Here is a 24,022-nt window from a genome sequence, read left to right as displayed (position 1 = left end):
AACTCTGTCGCTTGTTCTACAAGGTAGTTGATACACATTTGTTTCTTTTCTTGTCATTTGTAGAGTGATACAAGTAAGAATCCTGCCTCATTAACCATAAAGAATGTTTCTTCTAAGGACAGTGGACTACGGATTTCTTGTTTAGCAGAAAATATTGTGGGAGAAGACCAAGCTTCTGTTGAGCTCATGGTGTTCTGTACGTAAACAGTGTTGCATACAATTTCAGCTGCAGAAAACCCTGATCAAACTGCATCAGCACAAAAAATGTTGGGTGTAAATGTCTGTTGGGCACATAAGTTATTGAAGTAAAATATCCTCCAAGTTCATGAACATTACATTTAACAGCACAACCAGAAGTTGTTATTTTTTGTTTTACTACGTGGAATTGAACATCCCTGTGTATCTGGGCTTATACCTGCCTTAACTTTCAGTTTGAACTCATTTAAGTCAATGTTTGAAGTCCCAAATGTTCACAAGACAATATAAACTGGAGATGTGTGTGTGTGTATTAAATGTTAAAGTCTTTCCTCTAAAACAGTAATTCTGGTATGTTAAAAAACAGTTATTCTGTAACATTTGTTTTCCCAGGCATATTTTACTTTGCCCATAGCTCTGAAATAATCAATTTACTTGTTATGGTTAAGACAAGAGGGTTGGTACATGGGATAAAATCACTAACCTCTTAACTGTAAGATTCCAGCATGAATCCATTTAAAGTGAATTAAGTGGGATATTTAAACAGTCTTCAGCTGTTGACTCTTCACATTAACCATCAGTTGGAAGGCTCAGGCTTAGACAAAAATTTGCTTAGTAGATGCTCGTGGCAGATTAGATTAAAGAAGTATCTATAGATTAAAAGATTTATAAGTTTAAATCAGATGTCAAATAGCTACTGGAAGGGACATAAACCACAAATATTTTGAAGGGTGTTAGCAAGGAATCCCAGATTGACTGCATTATGAATGGTATGAAGGAATATAACTAGATGGAAATTGGATGAATAACAAGGAAAACTTGTCAGTGAAATGTGCAATGTTGTGGAAAAGTCTCCCAAAGGAATCAGTAGTGTGATCCATAAAATTGGGACATTTTGAACTCAATAGCATACTAGAAAATGTACTGTAGGAAATGATCTTGTACTGGTTAGGAGATACCCTCTTTAGCAGAGGTCAGCAGTATACTGCCCATAGGCCAGATCAACCCATGGAGCCAATAGATCTGGCCCACAGAGCTGGAAGGCTTTGCCTCTGCCCATGCCCATGCTGTGACTATACTGTAGGTGAATAGCTGAAAGGTCTGCCTGCATTGTCACCATTTCACCTCACCTCCCTGGTCCTTGGCTGCAGGGCAGGCACAACTTCCAGCCAGTGGCAAAGTAAGCTGGAACTGGGGCCTTCCAGCTACAGCTGTGCTGCAACTGGGAGGTGGGGAAAAGCAGCAGCAGTGTGGATGCACCTTTCAGCTACCCTGCACAGCTCCCCACCAGCTGGAAGCTGCACCTGCACTCCTGCTGGGAAGGAAGGGACTGGGACAAGTGGCTCTGGTACCAGTGGAGCCCCCAGGTGCCTGGTCCCAGAATGGGTACATGCAAACCTTACTGCTAGCGTACTTCTGAAGCCAGCTTGCCTGAGTTGGACTACAGCCAGGTTGTTCCAGCCCACATCTTGAAGAAGTGGACTGCTCTTGCTCTCTAGTATCCATGATGCTATGAGGAAAATCACCTAAAAATGTGGATGTTGATTTTGAATATACTTCCAGCGCTGTTTCACATTTTAATTAGCTCTTCAACACTTTTTATAGTACTTGGTGCTTTGGCTGAAAAACAATGTGGAGGATTTCACATTAAACAAAAACCTTTAGGAGGACTTTTTCTCACCCCACAAAACCTGAAGTGCTGAAAGCTGTTCCTGATTTTATCCATTTGTACATCCCTTTTTAAACAATAGTTTCTGGAGCTACTGACCAATTCAGGTCTGAATTTAGTACCATAATCAGAGTAAGTGGGTGTACGCTCCCTGTTTTCCTATATGAATATGTTTATAAATAAGCTAAAGAGTGTAGAATTTAAAGCTGACTATCTTTTAGCTTTAATGATTAGAAAAAAATTCCTAAGTATTGGGGGGGGGAGGGGGGAGAGACATGTTCAGGATATTCTGATGTTGTTCACTCTTTTTTTCAATATAGTTGCACCAAATATCACATTTATTGAATCTCCAACCTCGGACCACCACTGGTGCATTCCATTCACTGTGAAAGGGAACCCTAAACCCACACTGCAGTGGTTCTATGAAGGGGCTATACTGAATGAGTCAGAATACATCTGTACTAAAATACATGTTATCAATCAAAGTGAATACCACGGCTGCCTTCAGTTGGACAACCCTACGCACTTGAACAATGGAGCTTATACCTTACTGGCAAAGAATGAGTATGGAGAAGATGAGAAGCGAGTTGATGCTCATTTCATGTCAATGCCAGGAGATGGTGAGTACCCTTCTCCTACGTTAGGAATGGCACACTGATGATCATGTAGTGGTAGTGCTGCTGACCAGGCTATAGGTATTAATTTGATGTTGCTGTTAATGAAATGGGCTGATCCACTGCTTTCTAAATTTAAGAGTTATCTTAAACTAAACTTCTCTCTACATCATGACTTTTAAAAAAGTTTCCCTTCCCATTTTAGACTCCTTTTCACTTTTGATTTACTTAAGTGAGCCGCAAATTAGCTCTGTCTGCTGTATTCCATTTCAGGCCCACAGTTCTTCCATGACCTGACAGAATTGGTAAAGTAATTCTTTTTATAAAAGACCTTTCCCAATAAATAAGTTCTGATCCTGAAAAGTAAATGTACAAGTCAACATACTCATTAGGACACTAGAGGGGTCTACAGAGAAAACAAGTACCCCTTTATGTAGAAGAGACAAGATGGCCACTGATAACTATTTATATAGGGAGTTTCTGTATTAAAGCTGCTGTAACAGACTTCCCTGTTTGGTTGGCATCCAGGATATGACAGATACTCAAAATGTAGGGATTACAGTAAGTGTCTTATGTTTAACAATGCATGGTAATCATGTGGCTAAGTGGTAGACTTCTACTTGTCCACGTGAAATTTCTCTTGCTGTACATGCACCTCACCTGTGAAGTATGGAAGCATTTTGGTGTAAGTAATTGCACATTTATACCTGAAAATCTACCATTGGGTAGAAATAAACTGGCCCTAATTGAAATGGTGATGCCTAATCCTATGTTCTCCTCTTACAGTGACAGGAAAATAGGCTTTAAACCTTTCATATTTGAATTCTGTCCCCTTCACTACTAGTTATAAGCATCAAAAATGTACCCCATATTCAATACTTGAGGTACATTGATTTGATAGAGATAATCAGCTATATGATGGTTCTCTTCCCAGTTCGTGCAGTGGATTGAGAGCAGACACAGTTACTCCAGCGTCTCTTAGAAGCTTCTCTCCTCTCTTTTCCTCTAGAGAGTCCTTCCCTAAATAAAATCATTACAGGAACAGTCCAGGGCTTCAGCTACTGGCAGCCTCCAATATTGCATTATAACAATCCAATAAAACAGTCCACCTTACAGAGATACCATTTAAAATGGAAAGCAGTTTTAACTTGGCTGCATTCATTTAGAAGAATAAACAGTTTGTTTAATAAGTTTATAGGAATTTAACAAGGCTGTCTGGAAGTTCAAGCAGAATAAGATACCTGATATTGTTGCCTTTTGGGTGCATTTTTAATTATATTGACCTTTTTAATTATAACATGGAATAGAACAGATCATCCCATTTCAAAAGGCAGTGTTATACATTTATTCCTTCAGTTTTAAATACTTACGTGTCGTAAATTTTGGAGAAAATCTGTGTTGTGTCCTTTTAAGCGTAGCTCCAAGTCTGTGGTGAATTAGGCTTCATAAATACATTATAGAGGAAACTACTATAAATGTAGTTAGGATGTGTCTATCTTACAAATTGCTACATGTAGGATACATGGCCACAAATCAGTCTTTAAAAATTAACAGGAAGAAACCATCTATCCTGGCTGGCTCCCCGAAGTAGTTTTTATCTGGTAAGCTGTTTCATATAAGGTGTGTGTGATGCTGAGTTTTAATGTTCTACAAAAATGATATAGGTTCTTCCCTTAATACTTCTGACTCTGCTGCTGAAGCTATCATTGGGTCAAATACACATACTGTAAATTTACATTAAATTACATTTCTGTTGTTTAAAAAAAGCTCTGTATAATGAAGCATAAAAATTAGGCCCACACCCAGATATGTGCATTTTTGTGCGTGCATAATAGAATTGAATACCAGCTCTGATGTTTAATGGAGTGCGGTATCTTCCTCAAGCTTTGAACTGATCCTGTGATTATTGAATCACTTACAGCCAAATGCACTGAAGATATTAAAAAAATGCCCAAAACAACCAAACCAAAACAAAAAACTTGAGAGTAATTAAAAAAACCCCAACCCACTCATAAAGCATATAACATAATTTAAAAAATAAAGACGATGGAGCCTCAAGGACCTTAAAACATCAACAGCAAAACACTCCACCTTTAAAGGTGTATCAGTCACAATGTAGACAGGATCCATAACAAGAACCTCTCTGCCTACAGTACGTTGTTTGTGGAACAACCAACCTTTTGTACTACTGGGCTGAGGAAACAGCTTAAAAGATCAGGGGAGCCAATTATATTGGCAATATCTGGAGTACAATAATAACATTACAGTTAGCACCAGGAAGCATATTGCTTATCAGAAGCTTTTGTTTTATTTATTGAAGGAAATATTCTGTTCTATGGGACTTTGTTTGTTGGTCTCCCGCACATAAGCAGAGATCTTGTCTGAGCATGCTAGCAGAAATCAACCTGGACTCTTCCCTAACTATAATATAGATCTCACGAGGAGATCCTTAAACTTGGAGATTTCAAACTCAAGCAGCTTTGCACCAATAACTATTCTTATTTTGGGGTCTACACATAAGAGGGAAGGGTTGGTCCAAGATGCATTATTCTAGCTTCTAAACAGAGAATTTTATTTGTTAAGGTTGTAGACAATCTATCAGTTTAACAGGGGCTAGTTCCCTGAAATGTACTTTGTTTTTCATAGAATCATTTTGAATAGTGCTCTAAGTATGAGTTACCTAAAAATGTCTCATATTGCAGAAGCCCCATAGATCGCATAGTAATGTAATAATTTCTACGTAGAATTTTTTATCAAATCCCTTTTTTAGGATTTACTGTGAAATCTAAGCAACTTTCAAGAAGGACACTGGACATGACGGTTGAGTCTGTCTACTATGGGAAATCACATTCCTGTAAACATTAAGGAAGATCCTCAGCTGATGTGTAAATGGTTAGGTTTGATTGGCTTTAATGAAGCTGTCCCCATCTAACCAGCTAAGAATGTGGCTTGCTGTTTTTGAACAGCTTTAGGACAAATATTGAGAATAAATTACACTTCAGTCCTCACATGCCAAAGCATTTGTTTTAGTGTCACAATATTACTAAATCCTTCTTTTATTTGTTGTAAGTTTCACTTAGGGCCTTGTTACGTGTTGGTAAGGGGCAGCTGTTGGAGCTCTTAACACTTGGTTTGTCCACACATTAACACCTGAAACTAGTTTTAAGCACTCATTAGGCATCTTAAAGTTATGCTACTCCAGGGCAGGATTATCTCTGATCTGTGTTACGCAGCTTGTGGTATAGCCATGCTAGCCAAATTCCTGCTCATTGCCCCTCCCCCTGCTTACTGCCACCTGGCTGTGCTATCTGTTTCTGGGGTAGCAGGCAAGGAAGGATTAACCTGCCTGGCCGGCCACCACCACCGCTGCTCTCTGGCCTGGGCTTAGCCTGGAGAAGAGCAACCACCCTGTGACATGAAAATGCTAGATGTGCTTTGCAATTTTTAGTTTCATACTTTTTGCAACAGATTTTCATGCACTTGGTCCAAGAAAAGCAGAAACAAAAATGCTCTGATTTCACTTTGCACTGGTTGTAAAACTGCACATGTGAAGTCACTTAAACAGAATCAGGCCCACTGATGGATTCCCCTTAATATGTTTTAAATATTTCCAAACTTTAATTTCAGACTGTATACACAAATAGAAAACATGCAGAAACTGTAACTAAGAGACTGTTCTATAGGACTTATGCTGTGTCATTGGATGCAGTACAAATAAGCATAAATTGTTATGCTGTAAATACGATATCTTTTCAAGTGTAAATTGAATGATGCTTTAATATACTCAACATCAACAGTTCTGTGTATTGAAGGCTTGCAAGATCAGATCCATATATATATGCACTAATAAGAAAAAGGTGCAAAATGACATGAAAAATATAGTGGGACAAGAAACTAGGTTTTTGCCCGTCTTAATAAGGTCTTGGCTGTCTCTAGTTGCTGTGTGCATGGGGTTCTCATTCTGTTGTGAATCCTTGGGAGGTCTCTACTTGGGTCCTTGAGGGAACAGTTCTAGCAGAGTCAACGGAGATGCATTGTTGAGGCTATTGGTGCCTTTGGCCTGTAGTCTTAAGTGACATGCTGCTTTTTGACAATGTCACAACTACAAACCATGTTTTCCTGATTTAAGTTAAAAGTATTAGACCATGTGCACCTTAGTACAACTGAGGGAAACTCCCATTGAAGCCAGAGGGTCAAATTCTGATTCTATTAATATTAGGAGGACTTTCCTATTGTGTCAACAGGCATAATTTGTTCTGCTCTTATTTCATATTTACACTAATGTAGCAGTAGAATATGTTGCAGGTGGGAATTGCCCCCTTTGACAGGAGAGTAGATCAGATCTTTCATATGAAGCAAGTACTTACATTTAGGACCTCTCTGGAAAAAATTAAAGATGCAATTTAATAAAAAACCATATAAATTACATTGAGTGTTGTTTTGTGGAGACTCTGACTGTTATTACTTAATGGCATTCTTATGGCTAATAATCTTTTAATTCATAACAAAATTCCTAAAAAAAGCAAAACAAAACCCAACAAAGTAAACTAAAAGCCCTGTCGTTCTTCATCAATTATTTGTAAAATATTTACAAACGTTTTTCTCTTTCTCTCTTTCTCTTTCTTGGACAGGTAGTGGCCCAATCCTAGATCCTGATCTTTATGGTAATATATTTGATTTTTTTTTTTGTTTTGTTTTTGGTTTTGTTTTTGAAATGACAAAATAATAAGTAACTCAAACTGCTAAAAGATGGACTGTTATGCTTGGTTGAATGGCACATATTTTAACATTAATCAAGTGTCCTTTGTATGAATGGTTCTTTTCCTGCTTATTTTATTTTAAGTGAATTAAGGGTAAAACATATTACTTTTTCTACCTCTGTCTCTAAAGCTTTGCTTCCAACCAGTAGAAGCATAAATTTACTGCTATTGAATGTTTGCAAAGGTCCCTTTACAGACTTATTACAACTATGAATGGCACAGCTCATTCATTTTGAGGTTTTGTGAGCTTCAGTTCATTATCTTTCCTTTTATAATTTAAATAATATTTTTTCCGAAAAGATAATGGACCATTTGATTTACCTCTGTAAAAGGAGGCCTAGACTGTAGGGGAAAATATAATTTGAAAAATAAGGTTGGCACAAGTGCTAACTCCTTTAAACAGGTTATTTTCTCTTCTAGTTTACCTTTATCAGTCTCTTTGAAGTGTAATGTTTAAGTTGATGCTCAATTAGACAAAATATTTTAGCTTATTCTTTACAAAGACTGATCTATACTATAAAGGCAGTGTATAAACTTGGCTGTGCCTATTGACCAACTGTGAAAGTCCATCTTTAAGAGTGCTTCCAAACTATCCTTTATTTTCTTGGAGGAGTTGGATCCTGCTCAGTATTTGGTTATTTGAATGAAATGGCCCATGACTTAAATTTCCTTAGGCTAAATTAAATTTTATTGCTTTGATTCCATTCCATGTCATTAACCTTTAGCCTGAATATGCAGTTTGGGATCAAAGTGGTTTTAAGTGCTTAGGAAATATTTAAAGCATAGCTTCTCCTCCCTTTTTTCCAAATGCTTTACTTGGATAGTTTAGACAGTTCCTTGCCTGTGCTCTATTATGTAAGTAGTATTAACAAGGTATAAATCCTTCAGTTTTGCTCTGTAAAATTATCTGAGGCCCCTGTTTAAGAACGTAATGAAGTCTGAGCTTGCTTTTAACCATGCAAGTACTATCATTGGCTTTGCTGAGAACTACTGATATGTTTATATTTACCCAAGAGATTTGGTATTTTATTGAATTGGAGTTTGGAAGAACTACTGCTATAGAATAAAGTGTCATTTCATTTGTTTCCCTTTTGAAATTATTACTTGTGGACTGTGTTTTTTTTATTAATTTTAAAGATATACACAATGACTTCTTGCTCACTGTGAGACTCTTAGTAGTCTAACTTGTAGTTCTAATTTCACTGGTTTAGTTAGTGGGTTGAGCAAATGACAGCTAAAATACTCAACTTTAAATGGCGGTATAATTATTTTTGAGAGTGTCACAAGTTGAAGTCAATGAACTTGAAATTGCCCTGGGACCAGCTCCTGTTCTGTGACCTTGCATATTTCATGGAATAATTTTAGAAAGCTTCTTTTCATCTACTTGCATTTTCTGTTGAAATAAAGATGTAAAGGTCCATCTTCTCACATCAAAACTCCCCCTTGCCCCCAAATAATTTTTCAGACTCCTATGAAAACTAAGAATTTGCTGTCTAGATTTTATTGGGAAGAGGCAAAAGTAATAATAACAAGAAAAAAGTCTGCAAGATCTACCCCCAGACACTGCCTTTTTACAAAGTGCTTTAACACTACCTTTAAGTTGGAGTGCCGTCAGCTCCTGTTGAAGCCTGTGAGAGATGAGAAACACTTGCTGCCCAAAGGACTGGGCACTTTAGGAGTAGGTATTTACTTACATTTTGACGTGGAGAGAGAGCAAACGCATCAAGCAGGGAGAATGGTGAACTGCAGCTCTCCAAATGTAATTTAGGAAGCTACTAATAGGAGGAATTGAAGCAGGGTGTAAAAGGGACAGCCTTTAACTCAGACGAAATAAAATGGCCTGCAGACAGCAAAAAATCAGGGGCTTCAATGGAATATTTTTCTTCCCAAAAGAAGGCGGTGGGTGGAGTGTGCACGCGTTTGTGTGTATGTGTGGTGGCTAGTAACACTCTGTAGTGCATGGGCCCATTGATTCCCCAAGGAGGGGCAGAGTAGGACACTTTCATTATGCCTCCCTGTGACTTATATTAGTTGATGTGGAATGGGGCTGGCACAAACAGATCCATTCATTGGTTAGGGCCCGTGCTCCAGGGACAGAAGTTACGCATAAACTGGATTAAGTGATCAGAAACTGGTTTAAACCTGTAACAGAACAGAAGTTCAGTGAACATAAACTGCTTTCAATATGCTCAAACTGTTTAAGATAAACCTGGTTGAATATAGTATCAGACTTAACTGATTTAGGTCAAACCGGTTTATGGAACTTCTGTCCCAGATCCCTCCCTGATTCAGCTTAACCCACAGTCCTCCAGCATCCCAGGATGCTGTGCAGCTCTGGGCGATGCTCTCTGCTCCACCAGAGCAAGGCAGCTCTGCCCCTAGCTGCAAAATCCCAGGCAACCCAGAGCCTGGCCAGTTCATCTGGCCCTGCCACCTCCACCAGGGGAATTGGCCTGGTTCCCAGCTGAGGTGGAAGTAAACCCCCCACTGTGGACTTCCCTGCATGCTGGGCACAACCCGGCTGGGGGTCCAGAGCTGGTGTGGCTGGGTGATCACCCTGCTTGGATTCCCAGCTTGGGTGGGGGGAGTAAAGTGGGTTCCTCACCCCCCCCAGTGCCAGGCACAGTTTGGTTGGAGGCCTGGAATAGGGGAGGGGGGGGGATAGGGCAGCTGTTCCCCTTCCCATCCCACAGCTCCCTCCTCAGCCTGCCTGCTGGCTGGAGAGGGGAATAGCCAGGGTGATCGCTCTGGCTCCTAGTTCCCAGCTCAGGTAGAGGGAGTAAAGCCCCTAGTTTGGGCTCCCCCCACCCTACACCCCTGCAGTGGGGGCCATTTTACCTCTAAGTGCCTCCTCAGCCAGCCTGCCAGCCAAAGAAGGGCCATGGCCAGTATATTGCTCTAGCTGCCAGCTGCAGGGAAGCTCACAGTGGGGGCTTTACTCCCCCAGCCTGAGCCAGGAACCGGAACAGTCACCCAGCCATGCTGTCTCCTCAGCTGGCAGGCCAGCTGAGGAAGGAGTTGGAGTAAAAAATGACCTCCACTGTGTGCTTCCTTCTTGTACTGGGCACAGCCTGGATGGGGATCCAGATCTGGGTCAGGGGGCCCTTTCCCCCCTCACTCCTTCCTCAGTGGCCTGCTGGCCAAGGAAGGGGCATGGCTGGGTGATCTCCCCAGCTCCCCTGCTTTGGCAAGGGGAGTAAAGCCCTGACTGCAGCTTCCCTGCAGCTAGGATGATCACCCGGCTATGCCCCCTCCTCAGCTGGTCAGCTGGTCACTGAGGAGGGAGTGAGCGGGGGAAAGCGCCCCCCACACACCTGGTTGTGGATCCCTGGCCAGGCTGTGCACAGCACAGAGGGAAGCATGCAGTTGAGGCCATTTTTCCCACCCACTCCATCCTCAGCTGGCAGCCAGGGAGACAGCATGGGCAGGTGATCGGCCCGGCTCCTAGGTTGGGCAGGTGAATAAAGCCCCCACTGTGAACTTTCCTGCAGCTGGCAGCCAGGACGATCACCGGGCCATGACCTGTCTTCAGCTGGCAGATTGACTGAGGAGGCACTGGAATGTGAAATGGCCCCCACTGTGGGCTTCCCCCCAATGCTGGACACAGCCTGTCTGGGGGTCTAGAGCTGGGTGAGGGGGCCCTTCCCTCCTCACTCCTCCTCAACTGGCCTGCTGGCCAAGGAAGGGGCATGGCTGGGGGGATTGCCGTGGTTCCCAGCTGCAGGGAAGCCTGCAGTGGGGGCTTTACTCCCCCTGCCTAAGCCAGGAGCTGGGGAGATCACTGGGACATGCCCCCCTCCTCAGCTGGCAGGCTAGGTGAGGAGGGAATGGAGGAGGGAAAAGCAGCTTCCACTGTGGGCTTGTCCCTTGCCACACACTCAGCACTGCCTGGCTTGGGTCTGGAGATGGGAGGTGGGGCATTCCCCCCCCAAAAAACTCCCTTCTCAGGTGATCATCCAGCCAAGGAAAGGGCATGGCTGGGTGATGGGCCTGGATCTGGCTCTGGGTGAGGGGGGAGTAGGGGGAGAGAGGGAGAAGCGACTTGCTCTCCCTTCCCCCCTTCCTCTTGCACTGGGAAGACCCCAGCTGGGGGTCCAGTGCAGGGTGATGGGGTTCCCTTCACATCTCCTCCTCAGCTGGCCTGGACTGAGGAGGGGGCATGCCTAGGGGGCTCTGAGCAGGGGGAGAAAGAGAAATGCCCTACCAGGGGCTTCCCCCATCCCCTTTCCCCTCCCTTAGGATTGGACAGTTCCCCCCACACCCACTCCTCAGCTGGCTGGAGCCTGAAGAGGGGGCAAGGCTGGGGGAATTGCTCATCTCCTGGCTCTCTACTATGGTTGTCAGGCTGGGAGGCATGCTTTAGCACACCCCTGGCTCCTGGTATGGACTACTGCATGGGTCTGGCTGCCTTTCAGTTATGAAAAGTGAACATCAGATCATTTTCTAATTGGTTCAATCTAGGCATCTTACAGGAACCTGCAAAGTTTGAATCAGTTCAGTCTCAGGGTTTTTAACTGTCTGTACTTAGTGTCCACCCCCCAGTTTTGTGCAGAGTGAATCGTTTTAAAGAAGGATTTGATATGTCCCTATGGGTTTGACCTTTACAACTCTGTGTTGCATGTGGTAGCTTCCAAACCTTTTCACGATTAAGGCTAAGTACAGACAGTCCAAAAGCCCAAAGCTGAATTGATTCAAGCTTTGCAGGTTAGTCTAAGCTGCAGAATTAAATTGAAACAGAAGTGAACACACATTTAGCTTTGATTCGGGAAATGCAACTACATACCTGCAGTGGCTCAGGTCAGAAGCTGGGAGGCACTACTGCACAGCAATCTGACATCTAGTCAGCATGGGCTGTGTGTTTACTTCCTCTTCCTGGTGCCCGTGAGGTCTCTGGGATTTGCAGTCCTAGCTCACAGCATCAGGACTCCACAGGGTTGCTCCTTTAACTGCTTCCAGGTGCCTCTGGGTTTTGTAGTCCACAGTTGCAGCCAGCAGTAAGTTTGAGCTGTGGAAGGGGTGTTTAACCCCCGGTTGTGCTCGCCCCACTCCACACCCTTGTCAGCCAGCCCTCTCTACTCCAGCTAGGGAACAGAGAGATGGGGCCAGCTCTGCTCTCTGGAGTACACAGTATAGCCCTGCCAAGGGCTGCAAAACATGCTTGGGGACTGTGATTTAAGTTGAACCAGGAAGGGGTTTGGGACAGAAGTTTCATAAACCGGTTTGACCCAAATCAGTTAAGTCTGATACTACATTCAACCAGGTTTGTCTTAAACCAGTTTCGGCTATTTTGAAACTAATTTATGTGCATTAAGCTTCTGTTCTGTTACAGGTTTAAACCAGTTTCTGATCACTTAAACCGGTTTATGTGTAACTTCTGTCCCTACCCTAATTGCTTCGAAGATGGTACAAGAAGCAGAAGTGCTGACCTGCAAAAGTAAAAAAAAAGGTTTTAGTATGGGACACAAGATGTCTTTTATTGGCAATCATAATATTTATCATTTCTGTATCACTTCCCATGCTCCAAGCTTTGTACAGACATTAATCCTTCAAATAATTAATCCATACATCATCTGCATGGTGTGGATGACTAAGAACTATTATCCCTATTTTCATAGGTAGAGAAACAGGCAGAGAATTGAAGTGACTTGTCCAAGGCCAAACAGGAAATCAAATGCAAAGCTAGTATTTCTGATTCCCAAGCTCTCATTCAGGCTTTCAGGCCATCAGGAGCAACTATGTCACATAAAGACTTGACTGTCACAAAATGATTATTGTGTTTATGAAGAGTGTGCTGTTGTAGGTTATGTATGTGATGCCTATTTTTTGTGCACACACTGACTTTGAAGTCTGGGATGCTTAGTCTTTGCTGTTTGATAACTTTCGTAGTCACAGTGGCATCAAGTGGGTAGAAAGTCCTGGCTTGCTTTGGTAGTTGTTTACCTTCAGGTGGCACAGGTGTAAATGACTGCAGAAGGTATTGAACAGTTGATACTCCACCTCTGAGTGGGTCAAAGTACATGCATATACTTTATTTCTGTGCACAAATTGAGTAATCACATGCACAAGAATCCATTAATAGTTTCATAGTTGGTAGGGTCGGAAAGGGCCTGAGCAGATCATCAAGTCTGCCCCCCTGCCATGGCAGGAAAGAGTACTGGGGTCAAACGACCTCAGCAAGGTGTTCATCTAGCCTCCTCTTAAAGACCCCCAGGGTAGGAGCCAGCACCACCTCTCTTGGAAGTTGGTTCCAGATCCTAGCCACCCTGACAGTGAACTAGCACCTCCTGATGTCTAGCCTGAATCTACCGTCTGCCAGCTTGTGACCATTATTTCTAGTCACTCCTGGTAGCACTCGGGGGAACAGGGACTCCCCCAGTGCCTGCTGGTCCCCCCTGACTAGTTTGTAAATGGCCTTCTCTTGTGGAGGCTGAACAGGTTCAGGTCCCTTAACCTCTCTGCATAGGGCCTGCCCTGTTGCCCCCTGATCATGCGAGTGGCTCTCCTCTGGACCCTCTCCATGTTGTCCACATCCCTCCTGAAGTGCGGTGACCAGAACTGATCACAGTACTCCAACTGCAGCCTGACCAGTGTTGCACAGAGGGGGAGGATCACCTCCTTGGACCTGCTTGAGATGTATCTCTGGATGCATGACAAGGTGCAGTTGGCCTTCCTGACCGCATCTTCATGCTGTTGGCCCATGTTCATTTTGGCATCAATAATGACTCCAACGTCCTTTTCTTCCTCTGTACTGATGAGAAGGGAGTTCCCCAGCCTGTAGGTATGCTGCTGGTTCTCTCCCCCCCCCGGTGCAGTACCTTGCACTTGTCAGTGTTGAAACCCATCCTGTTCTCATCCTCCCACCCCTGTAACCTGTCTAGATCTGATTGCAGCCTATTCCTTCCTCCTAGCATGCCCACATCTTAGTGTCATCTGCGAATTTGAACAGGGTGCTTTTTACCCCCTCATCCAAGTCGCTGATGAAGATTTTCAACAGTGCGGGCCTGAGGACCGAGCCCTGCGGAACCCCACTGCCCACATCCCTCCAGGTCGAAAATGACCCGTCCACCACCAGTCTCTGGGTGCAGCCCTCCAGCCAGTTAGTGACCCATTTGACTGTGTAGGTGTTGACGCCACAGTCCCCTAGTTTTTTAATGAGAATGGGTGAGAGATAGTGTCAAAGGCCTTCCTAAAGTCCAGAAAGACTACGTCCACTGCTACCCCTGCATCTAAGAATTTTGTGACCTGGTCATAGAAAGCCACCAGGTTGGTCTGGCAGGACCTGCCTCTAATGAATCCGTGTTGTTTGGCCCTAAGCAAAATCTCCCCTGCTGGCCCCTTGCAGACATGCGCCAGGATAATTGTCTCAAAAAGCTTACCCAGGATCGAGGTAAGACTAACTGACCTATAGTTTCCTGGGTCCTCTTTCCTCCCTTTTTTGACAATGAGAACCACATTTCCAGTCCTCTGGCACGACACCAGAGCACCATGGGTGCTTGTAAAGCCATGCTAAGCAATGACCTCTGCTAATTCCCTCAGCACTCTGGGGTGAAGATCGTCAGGATCAGCTGATTTAAATGCATCCAGTCCCTCCAGAAGTTTCCTGACTAGATCCTCACTGACCCTAGGCCTGGGTGCACCTTCCCTAGGGCCTACGGGGGGTCCTGGTGTGGGGTGTGACCTGGTCTCTGCTCAGAAAAATGGAGGCAAAGAAATTGTTAAATAGGTTAGCTTTGTTGTCTGCTGCGATGAGCAGATTTCCTAGCATGTCTTGCAGAGGCCCTACATTACCTGGTACCTTCTTTTTCCCCCTTTGTATTTAAAAAAGGACTTCTTGCTGTCCTTGATCCAGGTAACTAGTCCCAGTTCCATCTCCGCCTTGGCCTTCCTGACCGCCCCCCTGCAGCCCTGAGCAACCGAGGTATATTCCACCCTGGTGATGGCCCCTCCCTTCCATTGGGTGTACGCCTCCTTTTTAGCTAGAAGACATTCCCATATGCTTTTGGTGAGCCATGGGGCCTTTGCACCCTCTTACCCCTTTGATCTGTATTGGGATTACCTCCCTTTGGGCTTGGAGGATCGTCTCCTTAAGGAACGACCACTCTTCTTGGACACCTGACTCCTCTCCCCTCCAGGACCTCAGTGCGTCCCCGACTGTTCTCCATACCTCATTGAAATCTGCCCTCCTGAAGTCCAGGGCTGCTGCCTTGCTGCAGGCCTTTGCCACCTTGCTCTGGATGGTGAATTCCAGCAGGCGATGATCACTGTCACCCAGGTGGTTGAGCACCCACAGACCCCTCACCAGGTCATCGCCTGCGGCCAGGACTAGATCCAACAAGTCGTCTCCCCTGGTGGTGCTGTGCACCTCCTGGGTTAGATGGAGGTTCTGTATCTCAGCTAGGAACCTACGTGAGCAGTCAGACCTGACTGACTGCTCTTCCCAGCAGATGTCTGGAAAGTTCAGGTCACCCATGATGACCACGTCCCTTGACCTAACTACCTCTATGAGCGGTCTAGCTCTTCCCCTTGGTTGGGTGGTCTGTAGTAGACCCCCATCACTAAGTCCCTTTCCCCTCAACTTCCTTGTATTTTAACCCAGAGCACATCAGTGTGCCTCTCCTCTGACCCTGTGGTACTCATTGAGGATGTGTATTTCTTCTTGATGTAGAATTCCACACCCCCACCTTTCCTCCCTGTCCTATCCCTCCTGTACAGCCTATAGCTCTTGATATTCACCGACCAGTGGTGTGTTGGGTCCCACCATGTTTTGGTGAGCCCCACTATGTCTGGGTTGGCGTCAGCTAGCAGGGGGGTACCTTCCGTCTGCTTGTTCCCCATACTACGAGCATTCATGTAGAGGCATTTGAGGCCTCCTGAAGATGTGTGCACTGACCCCCTAATCTCAGTACTACCCGGGCCCCTGTTGCTTACCTGGGTATTTGTTCTGCTCGTCGTCGGTCTATGCTGGGCTGTTCTTGTGGGTGACACTTGGTTTAGTGGTCCAAGGCTTCCTCCGTCCTCATCTTCCCTTTCCCCCAATGAGCCTAGTTTAAAGCATGATTGCACAATTGCATGATTCTCCTCCTGATGCAGTTTTGCCTAGATGATTCTTGGGCACATGTTTGCAAACCTCACCCATCATAAGAGGTCTTGAAATCTCACTTTAATTCAAGCATGAATTTATCTGATTCCCAATCCTTCAACAGGAAGTGGCAATGCAACACTAATGTGGTAAAGTGAGCTCATTTATCTCTTACCCGTTCTAATGCAGTACTGCATTCAGAGTCATTTAACAAAAAAGCACTAGAAAACTTGCTTCTGATTAATCCCCCAGGATATGCTTTCCCATGGCTTTTGTTAGGAGGAAGGGTACACATAATTGGGAAATACTGGGAATGTCAACATGTGCCCCCAACATGTGCATTTGGTACTGTGCAGTCATTTAGTACTAAATGACTCCACTGTACTTGCCAGTATTGCAGTCTTGCCAGCGCACAGTTATTTTTCGATGCTCCATTGCCATAGCGATGAGCTACAATGACATAGCTCATCACTACGGCAACATAGCGTCTCATGTAGACGCACCCACTGTTTGTTACACTCTGGCCTCTGTTCCTGCAGGTAATTAAGGCAATATTTGTCCTTCTGAAGATGATATTTATCTTGTAGAGACAGCTTGCACTTTTGTATTAGTCTGTTTTACTGTGCCTTTATTCAGGCAATTTGTACAGAACATTACTAAAATACAGAAGTTAAAGGTAACTTCAACAACTTTACTTGTAAAGAAAGCCAGATTCCAAATCCAGAAAAATACTGGGCTGATTGGATCTGCTGCTATTCTAGTATCTGGGTACTTTTCACAGATGGAAAAGTTAGTGCTCGTTCTCCTGTTGTGACATAACAAGACAATAATGCTCCTGACATTAACTGACAGTCTGCATGTCACCAGATCTTGGTTGTCATGCTGCTTGTGCAGATGGGGAATGAAAGCAGGGTATAATCTGTGTAATCTAAGAAATGCTGCAGCCTTGGACTTTCTCTACAATTTGATCCCTGATACGTATGTAGACAAGGGAGGAAAATGACCTTAATGTTGCATTAGGATTGAGATTGCAAACAGTAGAAACTCAGGAAATGATTTTGTGATTCTCATACAAGCACAGATAATGAATGCCCTGGCACACACAATGTCTTAGTATTCATTAGGATTGGACAGTTTGTATGTTATAGATCCAGATATGCATATACGACACTTGGTCTGATTGCTCTGTCCCTGCCAAGTCTTAATTGAACATTGAACTGGTGACAGGACAACCATGTAGATGCACCATGCCAAACAGCTTTTTAACCATATGTGGTAGATGGGGTGATTTTCTGGAAGAAAGTGTAAGTGTATGTGCATAAAAACGGAATGGGCCAGCACAGCATGTTATCAGCATACCTGTGTGATAGCTCTCAAATGGCATCATGAGCCTGGAGAAAATACATCCACCAGGATGCAGACCTTCCCCTTCCCCCATGGCAGTTTTGAGGTTAGAAACATCACTCATGATCCTGCCCCAGTTGAGAGAGACCCCCCCCCCCCTTGGAATAGGTTTATTCATGAATATGGCTGTGTTAAGGGTGCACTGTCTCTTCCGGGACTTTAAGGGAATACAGACATTTTCTTGAGGCCCTCAGCTGCTGTCTTGGAGCAGATGTGAAGATTTCCCTCCCTTTTTTCTCAGGCAATCCACCAATGTAAAGAAGTGACTGCAGAGATGGGATCCTAGGTTAGGATTTTGCATCTTAAATACAGCCCAACAATATGTAATTGCATTGTTTTCCACTTACATTTTGCTGTTGATTATGACTATACAACTGCAATTTGCTTTTTTATAGGTCAATTTTCAAATCCAAATTTCATTTACAGGTTATTTGCATTATATTTCTTGTTGATTTTGGACAAAGTATAAATAAAGAAACCTGTGATTAATTATAAATTGAATCCTGCTGAAACTGCCATCATAATAAATTTGCTGATTCAATTTAATGTGAACATTCTCCCCCTCTCTCTCTCTCTCCCTGCCTTCTCCTCTCCTCTCCTTCCCCATGCACTCTCACAGTAAAATAGACATGCTACGTATGTATATATTTCAGTTTATAATAATTGTGAAAAAATGAAGCTCTGTTTTATTTCAGTGCCTGGGCATCTAGATATAAACAAGTATTTGATCCAGAATAATTCTAGTAGAAAATCACATCCTGTGTACACACAGCATACACTTTTCAAATAATTATACTTTATTAGGCCAAAGTCTTTCAGTAAAATTACTTTTGTAGAACTGAGACTATTTAAAATTTCAATTGAATTTCTTCAGATATGTCAAGCCTAGACTTTTCTGAGAATTAATGTATCATCTGTGAGCAATAGAAGCTGGCTCCCTGTAATAGAAGCTGGCTACCTGTTCCACAAATACACAAGATAGAATTTTTATTTTTTAACATCAAGGTGTGAAATAACTGTTTTTCTTATAATTTAGACCCATCGAAAATTTTTTTTCCTGGATTCTCAAAAATGAAAGAAGGAGCCTGTAAACTTTAAAAAAAGCCGTATTTATCTCTGATGAATAGAAAATTAAGCAGCTCAATCTAGGGGGCAGACATATGTTCTTCATGGATTTAGAGGAAAAGAGTTTGCCTAATTTTAAATTTCGCTTCCCTCAGGATTTTTTATTGCAGATCTATTTTCTGAATTCTTACATAAACAAGTAATGGGTGTATGAAGTTGAAAGAGAAACATAATAAACTCTTTTTTAAGGCCAGAAGCCTCAAAATATTGATTTAAAATATCTGGAGTAAAAAATCTCAGATGGTACAATAGAAATAATGCATCTCTTACAAAGAACTCAGATTTCTCTTCGTTATTGAAAACTTTGCAACCTTATGAAGACTTAAGTATCATTTCCCCTCCTGTCGTAATGAAACTATAAAGGCAATCTTTTTTTCCCCCCTGTTCCCAAGATTATGAAACCACACCTAACGATATTGGAGACACCACAAATAACAGTAATCAGATCACTTCTACGGGTTTTATCAACACAGAGAATGAAGATAGCATCACTGTAAGTATGCACATTGTTTCCTGGTTTTTTAATTTAGCAGACTTTCTGACTGTAGAACTAATGAATCTCTGGAGTGGTTTTTTGCTTCCTGATAACGGGACACTAGCCTAACAGTATACAAAAGCTGTTTTGTTTAATTTTGTCTATAAAACCAAACAGTGTGCCTTTGAAAGTAAGATTTGGTTCAGCCAAGTACAATACTTAGCTTGCTTCCGACTTCGGAACAACTAATTTTAATTACCGTTTTTTGCCAAGACCATGCTTTCATGGGGAGTTTTTATTTACATAATATTAGATTTTTGACTTCTTTGTGGCCCTCATTTGGGTTGGCCGTCCGTGTTGGATCCCCAGGTATACAATGGGTGAAAAATAAGGCTTAGTCAGAAAAGTTAATACCCTCTGGACTGTGTTATCTTTTCTAATTAGGCTTCATAAGACAGATAGTGGAAGGGCAAATGACATACATTTCTCTGAGGTGGTTCCTCCTTCCATCAGCCTTTCCTCCTTCCATTTCTGTTTCTTTCCATAGTACAGAGGATGGTAATGCTATGCAGGTGTCTGAATCTCTGTTCTCCATAGGATGGGAAAGAGTGCAGATAGTGCCTCACCCTTTGTTCTCTTATATCTGAGGAAAACATTATTCAGTTGAAAAGCTCTTTCCCTCACTTGTTTACTCCATATGAATGTTGATTGTCATTGAGGGTAGCTCATCATAACAAATGTAATTGTGCTTGTTCTCTTTTAGGTGTATGTTGTGGTGGGGATTGCAGCACTGGTGTGCACTGGCTTAGTGATAATGCTCATTATTCTGAAATTTGGAAGACACTCTAAGTTTGGGATGAAAGGTAAGAAGGGATTCTTTTATTACTTTCCTCATAGGAGTTCTTTTTTATCATGGGTTGTAGTAGCACACATCATAGTCTCGTGGTTCCTGAATAATGAAGTTTAGCTAGAAAAAAATGTCATCACACACATTATTCCATTTTTTGGCAAGCAAATAAGGAGAGAGGCTGAAAAATACAGAACTATAGGGCTTTGAACCAAAACTGTGTTCCAACTTGTTTGTTACTGTCCAGGTTTTTGCAGCCCAATTCAATAAAGCCAAAGTTTGGGATGAAAGGTAAGAAGATATTATACAGTGCAGGTGGACAAAAATCTGGTCCTGTTTAAGAAAAGTAACTTACTTTGATGTGCAGTTCTGGAAACTTATCTAATACTACATATAGTAGGTCATTCGAAATACCATTCAGGGTTCCCTCTGATGTTGGATCCAGCAATAAACCACAACAAAAGGAGGTACCCCAGCAAGTGCCACATCATCAAGTTAGGGCTTATGAACTAAATACCTCTTCTAGATCCTAGGGATGTCCTAGGAAGTTGTATTTTTTGAAACAGCTGTCTGAGAAGTGACAAGAGCACACATCCACCTGGAGAGTAAAATTCTGGACTTTATATTTTTTGGTGCAGTAGCACTCCATGTACCATCCTATTTTCTGCTTGTATGCAAACATGTTAGAGGAATTATAGCTCAAAAAGACGCTTGTAATCTTAGTGGGAGAGTAGACTATTAGTGAGTATTTTACCTTGGACCAAAGGATGTCCTGCTGAGGGTCTCTGGTGAAAGAGGTAAGTCCTAGCAAGTTAGGCTACCTGTCTCCTTATTTCTGTCCTATGATTTCTTCTGCCCATATCACTAGTATCTTTCATAGTCTTATGAAATCTTACTTATGGCATGTATCTTACTGGTCCCGTCTGTACCATGACGTTGTGTTTTATTTAGATTTTTGTCTTATTTCTCAGTGGATCTGGGGTTTCTTTACAGGGGAGAATTCCTGGAGTGGATGAGACTTAGGTAGGGCAGAACTGTGGTTGGGCCAACATAGTGGACAAAAAAACCCCCTGCTCCCCTTTACCCAACAACTCATTCTTTAGCCTTGGGAATCATTGTGGGTGGCAGAAAATGGGTAGTATGAAAGATGTGGGAAGGCATTTTGGAAATTTTGGGAACAGAGCTGCAATATTTAGGTCAAAGGCCCCAAAAAAGTTGTAGAGACCTGAAAGATGATGTACAGAAGTGGGGGCCAACCATTTTGACAGGTATGCCACAAATTAAGCCCCATGCTCTCCCAAGTGCCACTCCAATCTCCTTTCCCATCAGATCTGCTGTTCTGCTTTCTGCTCCCTGCCCAATCTGCTGCTCTTCTTTCTTCTTTCTGCCATATCTTCCACTGTGTTGCCAGCCCTCCCCACCATGATCTGTCACATGCTACACAGGCAGTCTGCCTGTACCACTTGCAGTACATGTGCTGAAGTTTGGCTACCTTTGCTTACCCTTTCTTTAAGACTGAAAGGACTGGGGTTATACTGGAAAAGAAGAAGAAGGTGGGAGCCAAAGTGCAGGGGAGGGGTGGTGGGATATCATTGGCATTTGGGCCCTAAATGAGCTTTTAAATACCATACTAGTGGCTTACAAAGTTCTTTATTAGAAAGTAAAATCTCCCCACTGGAAGAAATATAGAAAGTTTATTCTTCACTTTCCAGGCAGCTTTTCTGTCAATGAATTTGTATTGATAAATTATCCTTGGTTATGATTAATTAGTATTAGGTACAAATAACCCTTTGCATCCAAACTTAAATTTACCGGCATGAACCCCTCTCTAGCTTAGAGTTCCAGAGACACTTTTTAGAAGTATCATCATCAACATCTTCAGTGTTTTTATTTGTTTTATAGTAGGTGTGGAAAAAACACTACTATAACATGGATAGATAACTAGCTCAATAGCTCAAGCGAAGGGTAATTATCAATGGGTCCATGTCAGAATGGCAGGATGTTTTAAGTAGAGTCCCACAGGGATCTGTCCTGGCCCCAGTGCTGTTCAACATGTTTATTAATGATTTGGATGCTGGCATAGAAAGCTTCTTGAGCAAAACTGGGAAGGATTGTGAACATGTTGGAGGATGTGAGTCCAATTCATAAGGATCTCAGCAGATTGGAAAGTGGAGCCTAAAGCTAAAAGGAAGAAGTTCATTGAAGACAAATGCAAGGTGCTACACCTTGGGAAGAATAATCTAAAACAAAAATATAAAATGGATGACACCTGGCTTGATGACAAACTTATGAAAAATGGTCTGTAACTTTTGATAGATCACTGGCTCAATATGAGTCTTCAGTCTGATGCAGCCGCATAAAAGGCGGTTGTGGTTTTGAGATGCATCAATAGAATCATGGGGTGCAAGATATGGGAGGTGACAGTGTTTCTCTACTTGGCATTAGTTAGGCCTTATCTAGAGTATTGTGTGAAGTTCTGGGCTCCCCATTTTAAAAAGGAAGTGGAGAAGTTAGAGAGTGTCCAGAGATAAGCAACAAAAATGATAAAGAGCTTGGAAAGCATGTCATATGAGAAGAGACTGAAGGAGCTAGGTATGTTTAGCTTGTGGAAAAGGTGCTTAAGAGGGGACACGATAGCAGTCTTCAAATACTTGAAGAGCTGCCATAAAGAAGCAGAAAAGCACCTTTTCTCTGTGGCTGCAGAGAGGAGGACACAGAACAATGGTTGGGAGTTGCAGCCAAGTAAGTTTAGATTGAGTATCCAAAAAAATACTTCACTTTTAGAACAGTGAGGCAGTGGGATAGACTGCCTAGGGAAGTTGTGGCATTGGCCATCACTGGAGGTGTTCAAGAAGAAGTTGAACAGCAACTGGTCAGGGTTTAGTATTTCCCATGCTTCTGGGCTTTGTTGGTTCCCGCTGACCCCCCTTTTCTACTACATGTCAGGTGTTTTTAAGCCTCCCTCAGAGGCATTGGATGTTGGCTACAGCCAAGGCTGGGGACTTTAACTGAGCTGTGCCAATGCTCCTACTGGGACCAAGGAAGCTAAGGGTTTTGCCTCTCTTCTCAGGGTTAGACTGATCACCATATTTGGGGTCAGAAAGGAATTTTAGCTCATGGTTACATTGGTATGGACTACAGGAGAGGTTTGCCTTCCTCTTTAGTTGAGGGCATGGCCCCCTGGCTATCCAGGATCTCTTGAGCATACATTGACATTTCATAGAATCAGGGTATTGGCCACCACAGTTCCCCTGCTTTACCTGTGGCAGGTTAGGGTGTTAGGTTTATGTTGCATCAGGGTTGACAGTAGTCTTCTGATCTCTGGAGGTCCGTTCCAGCTCTACTTCTTTATGATTCTGTGATTCTGTGAAGACTTAGATGACTCATTTTGGGATCAGGTCAGCAATATGCTAGATACTGTAAATGTATAAGATCTCTAAATAAACCTATTTCTACCGCAAAGCTTGAAACAAGGGTATGATGAAGTACAATAGGGAAAGGTAAACAAGTTGGGTTGTGAGGAAAACAAGTTAATATTCAATTCCTTTAGTACATGCTTTTAGTAGGGAAGAAGAGAGAATATTCAGTTTCTTGTAGAAAATATCTATTAAACATGGTGAATCTTCCATTCAGCCAAAATCATGCTCCAAAAACAAAAGTGCAAACACTTTGCATTCATGAGAGGGGAGCTTCCTGTATTATTTAGGCCACTGGTACACACAGAGCTTTTACTTTTTTTTAATTATGTTGAGATAATATAATAATACAACTACCTTAATCATCTTCCCATTAAACATTCCCCTACCCTTTCTCAAACAGTATCCAAGGCAAAAAAAAAAAAAAAAAAAACAAAA

The 24,022-nt window shown here is 42.7% G+C and overlaps 1 protein-coding gene across 2 annotated transcripts in view; it reads left to right on the top strand.

Moving 5' to 3' along the window:
• The window catches only part of NTRK2 (neurotrophic receptor tyrosine kinase 2), a 358,528-nt gene that overhangs the window by 75,292 nt on the left and 259,214 nt on the right, over nucleotides 1-24,022 (top strand). For both annotated transcript variants that reach the window (XR_002097350.1, XM_019517383.1), the window contains 5 exons: nucleotides 64-196; nucleotides 2,185-2,484; nucleotides 7,110-7,142; nucleotides 19,239-19,339; nucleotides 20,085-20,184. Coding sequence is in view for 1 of the 2 variants with exons in the window: in XM_019517383.1 (XP_019372928.1) it covers nucleotides 64-196; nucleotides 2,185-2,484; nucleotides 7,110-7,142; nucleotides 19,239-19,339; nucleotides 20,085-20,184 (667 nt within the window). In the remaining variant the exon portion in view is untranslated. The remainder of the gene's footprint in view (nucleotides 1-63; nucleotides 197-2,184; nucleotides 2,485-7,109; nucleotides 7,143-19,238; nucleotides 19,340-20,084; nucleotides 20,185-24,022) is intronic.

Source organism: Gavialis gangeticus, unplaced genomic scaffold (genome assembly GCF_001723915.1).
Source record: "Gavialis gangeticus isolate Ggan-Ray unplaced genomic scaffold, GavGan_comp1, whole genome shotgun sequence".
Lineage (NCBI taxonomy): Eukaryota > Metazoa > Chordata > Crocodylia > Gavialidae > Gavialis > Gavialis gangeticus.
The sequence above is the reverse complement of the archived record's forward strand: the minus strand, read 5'-3'. Positions and strand labels throughout refer to the sequence as shown.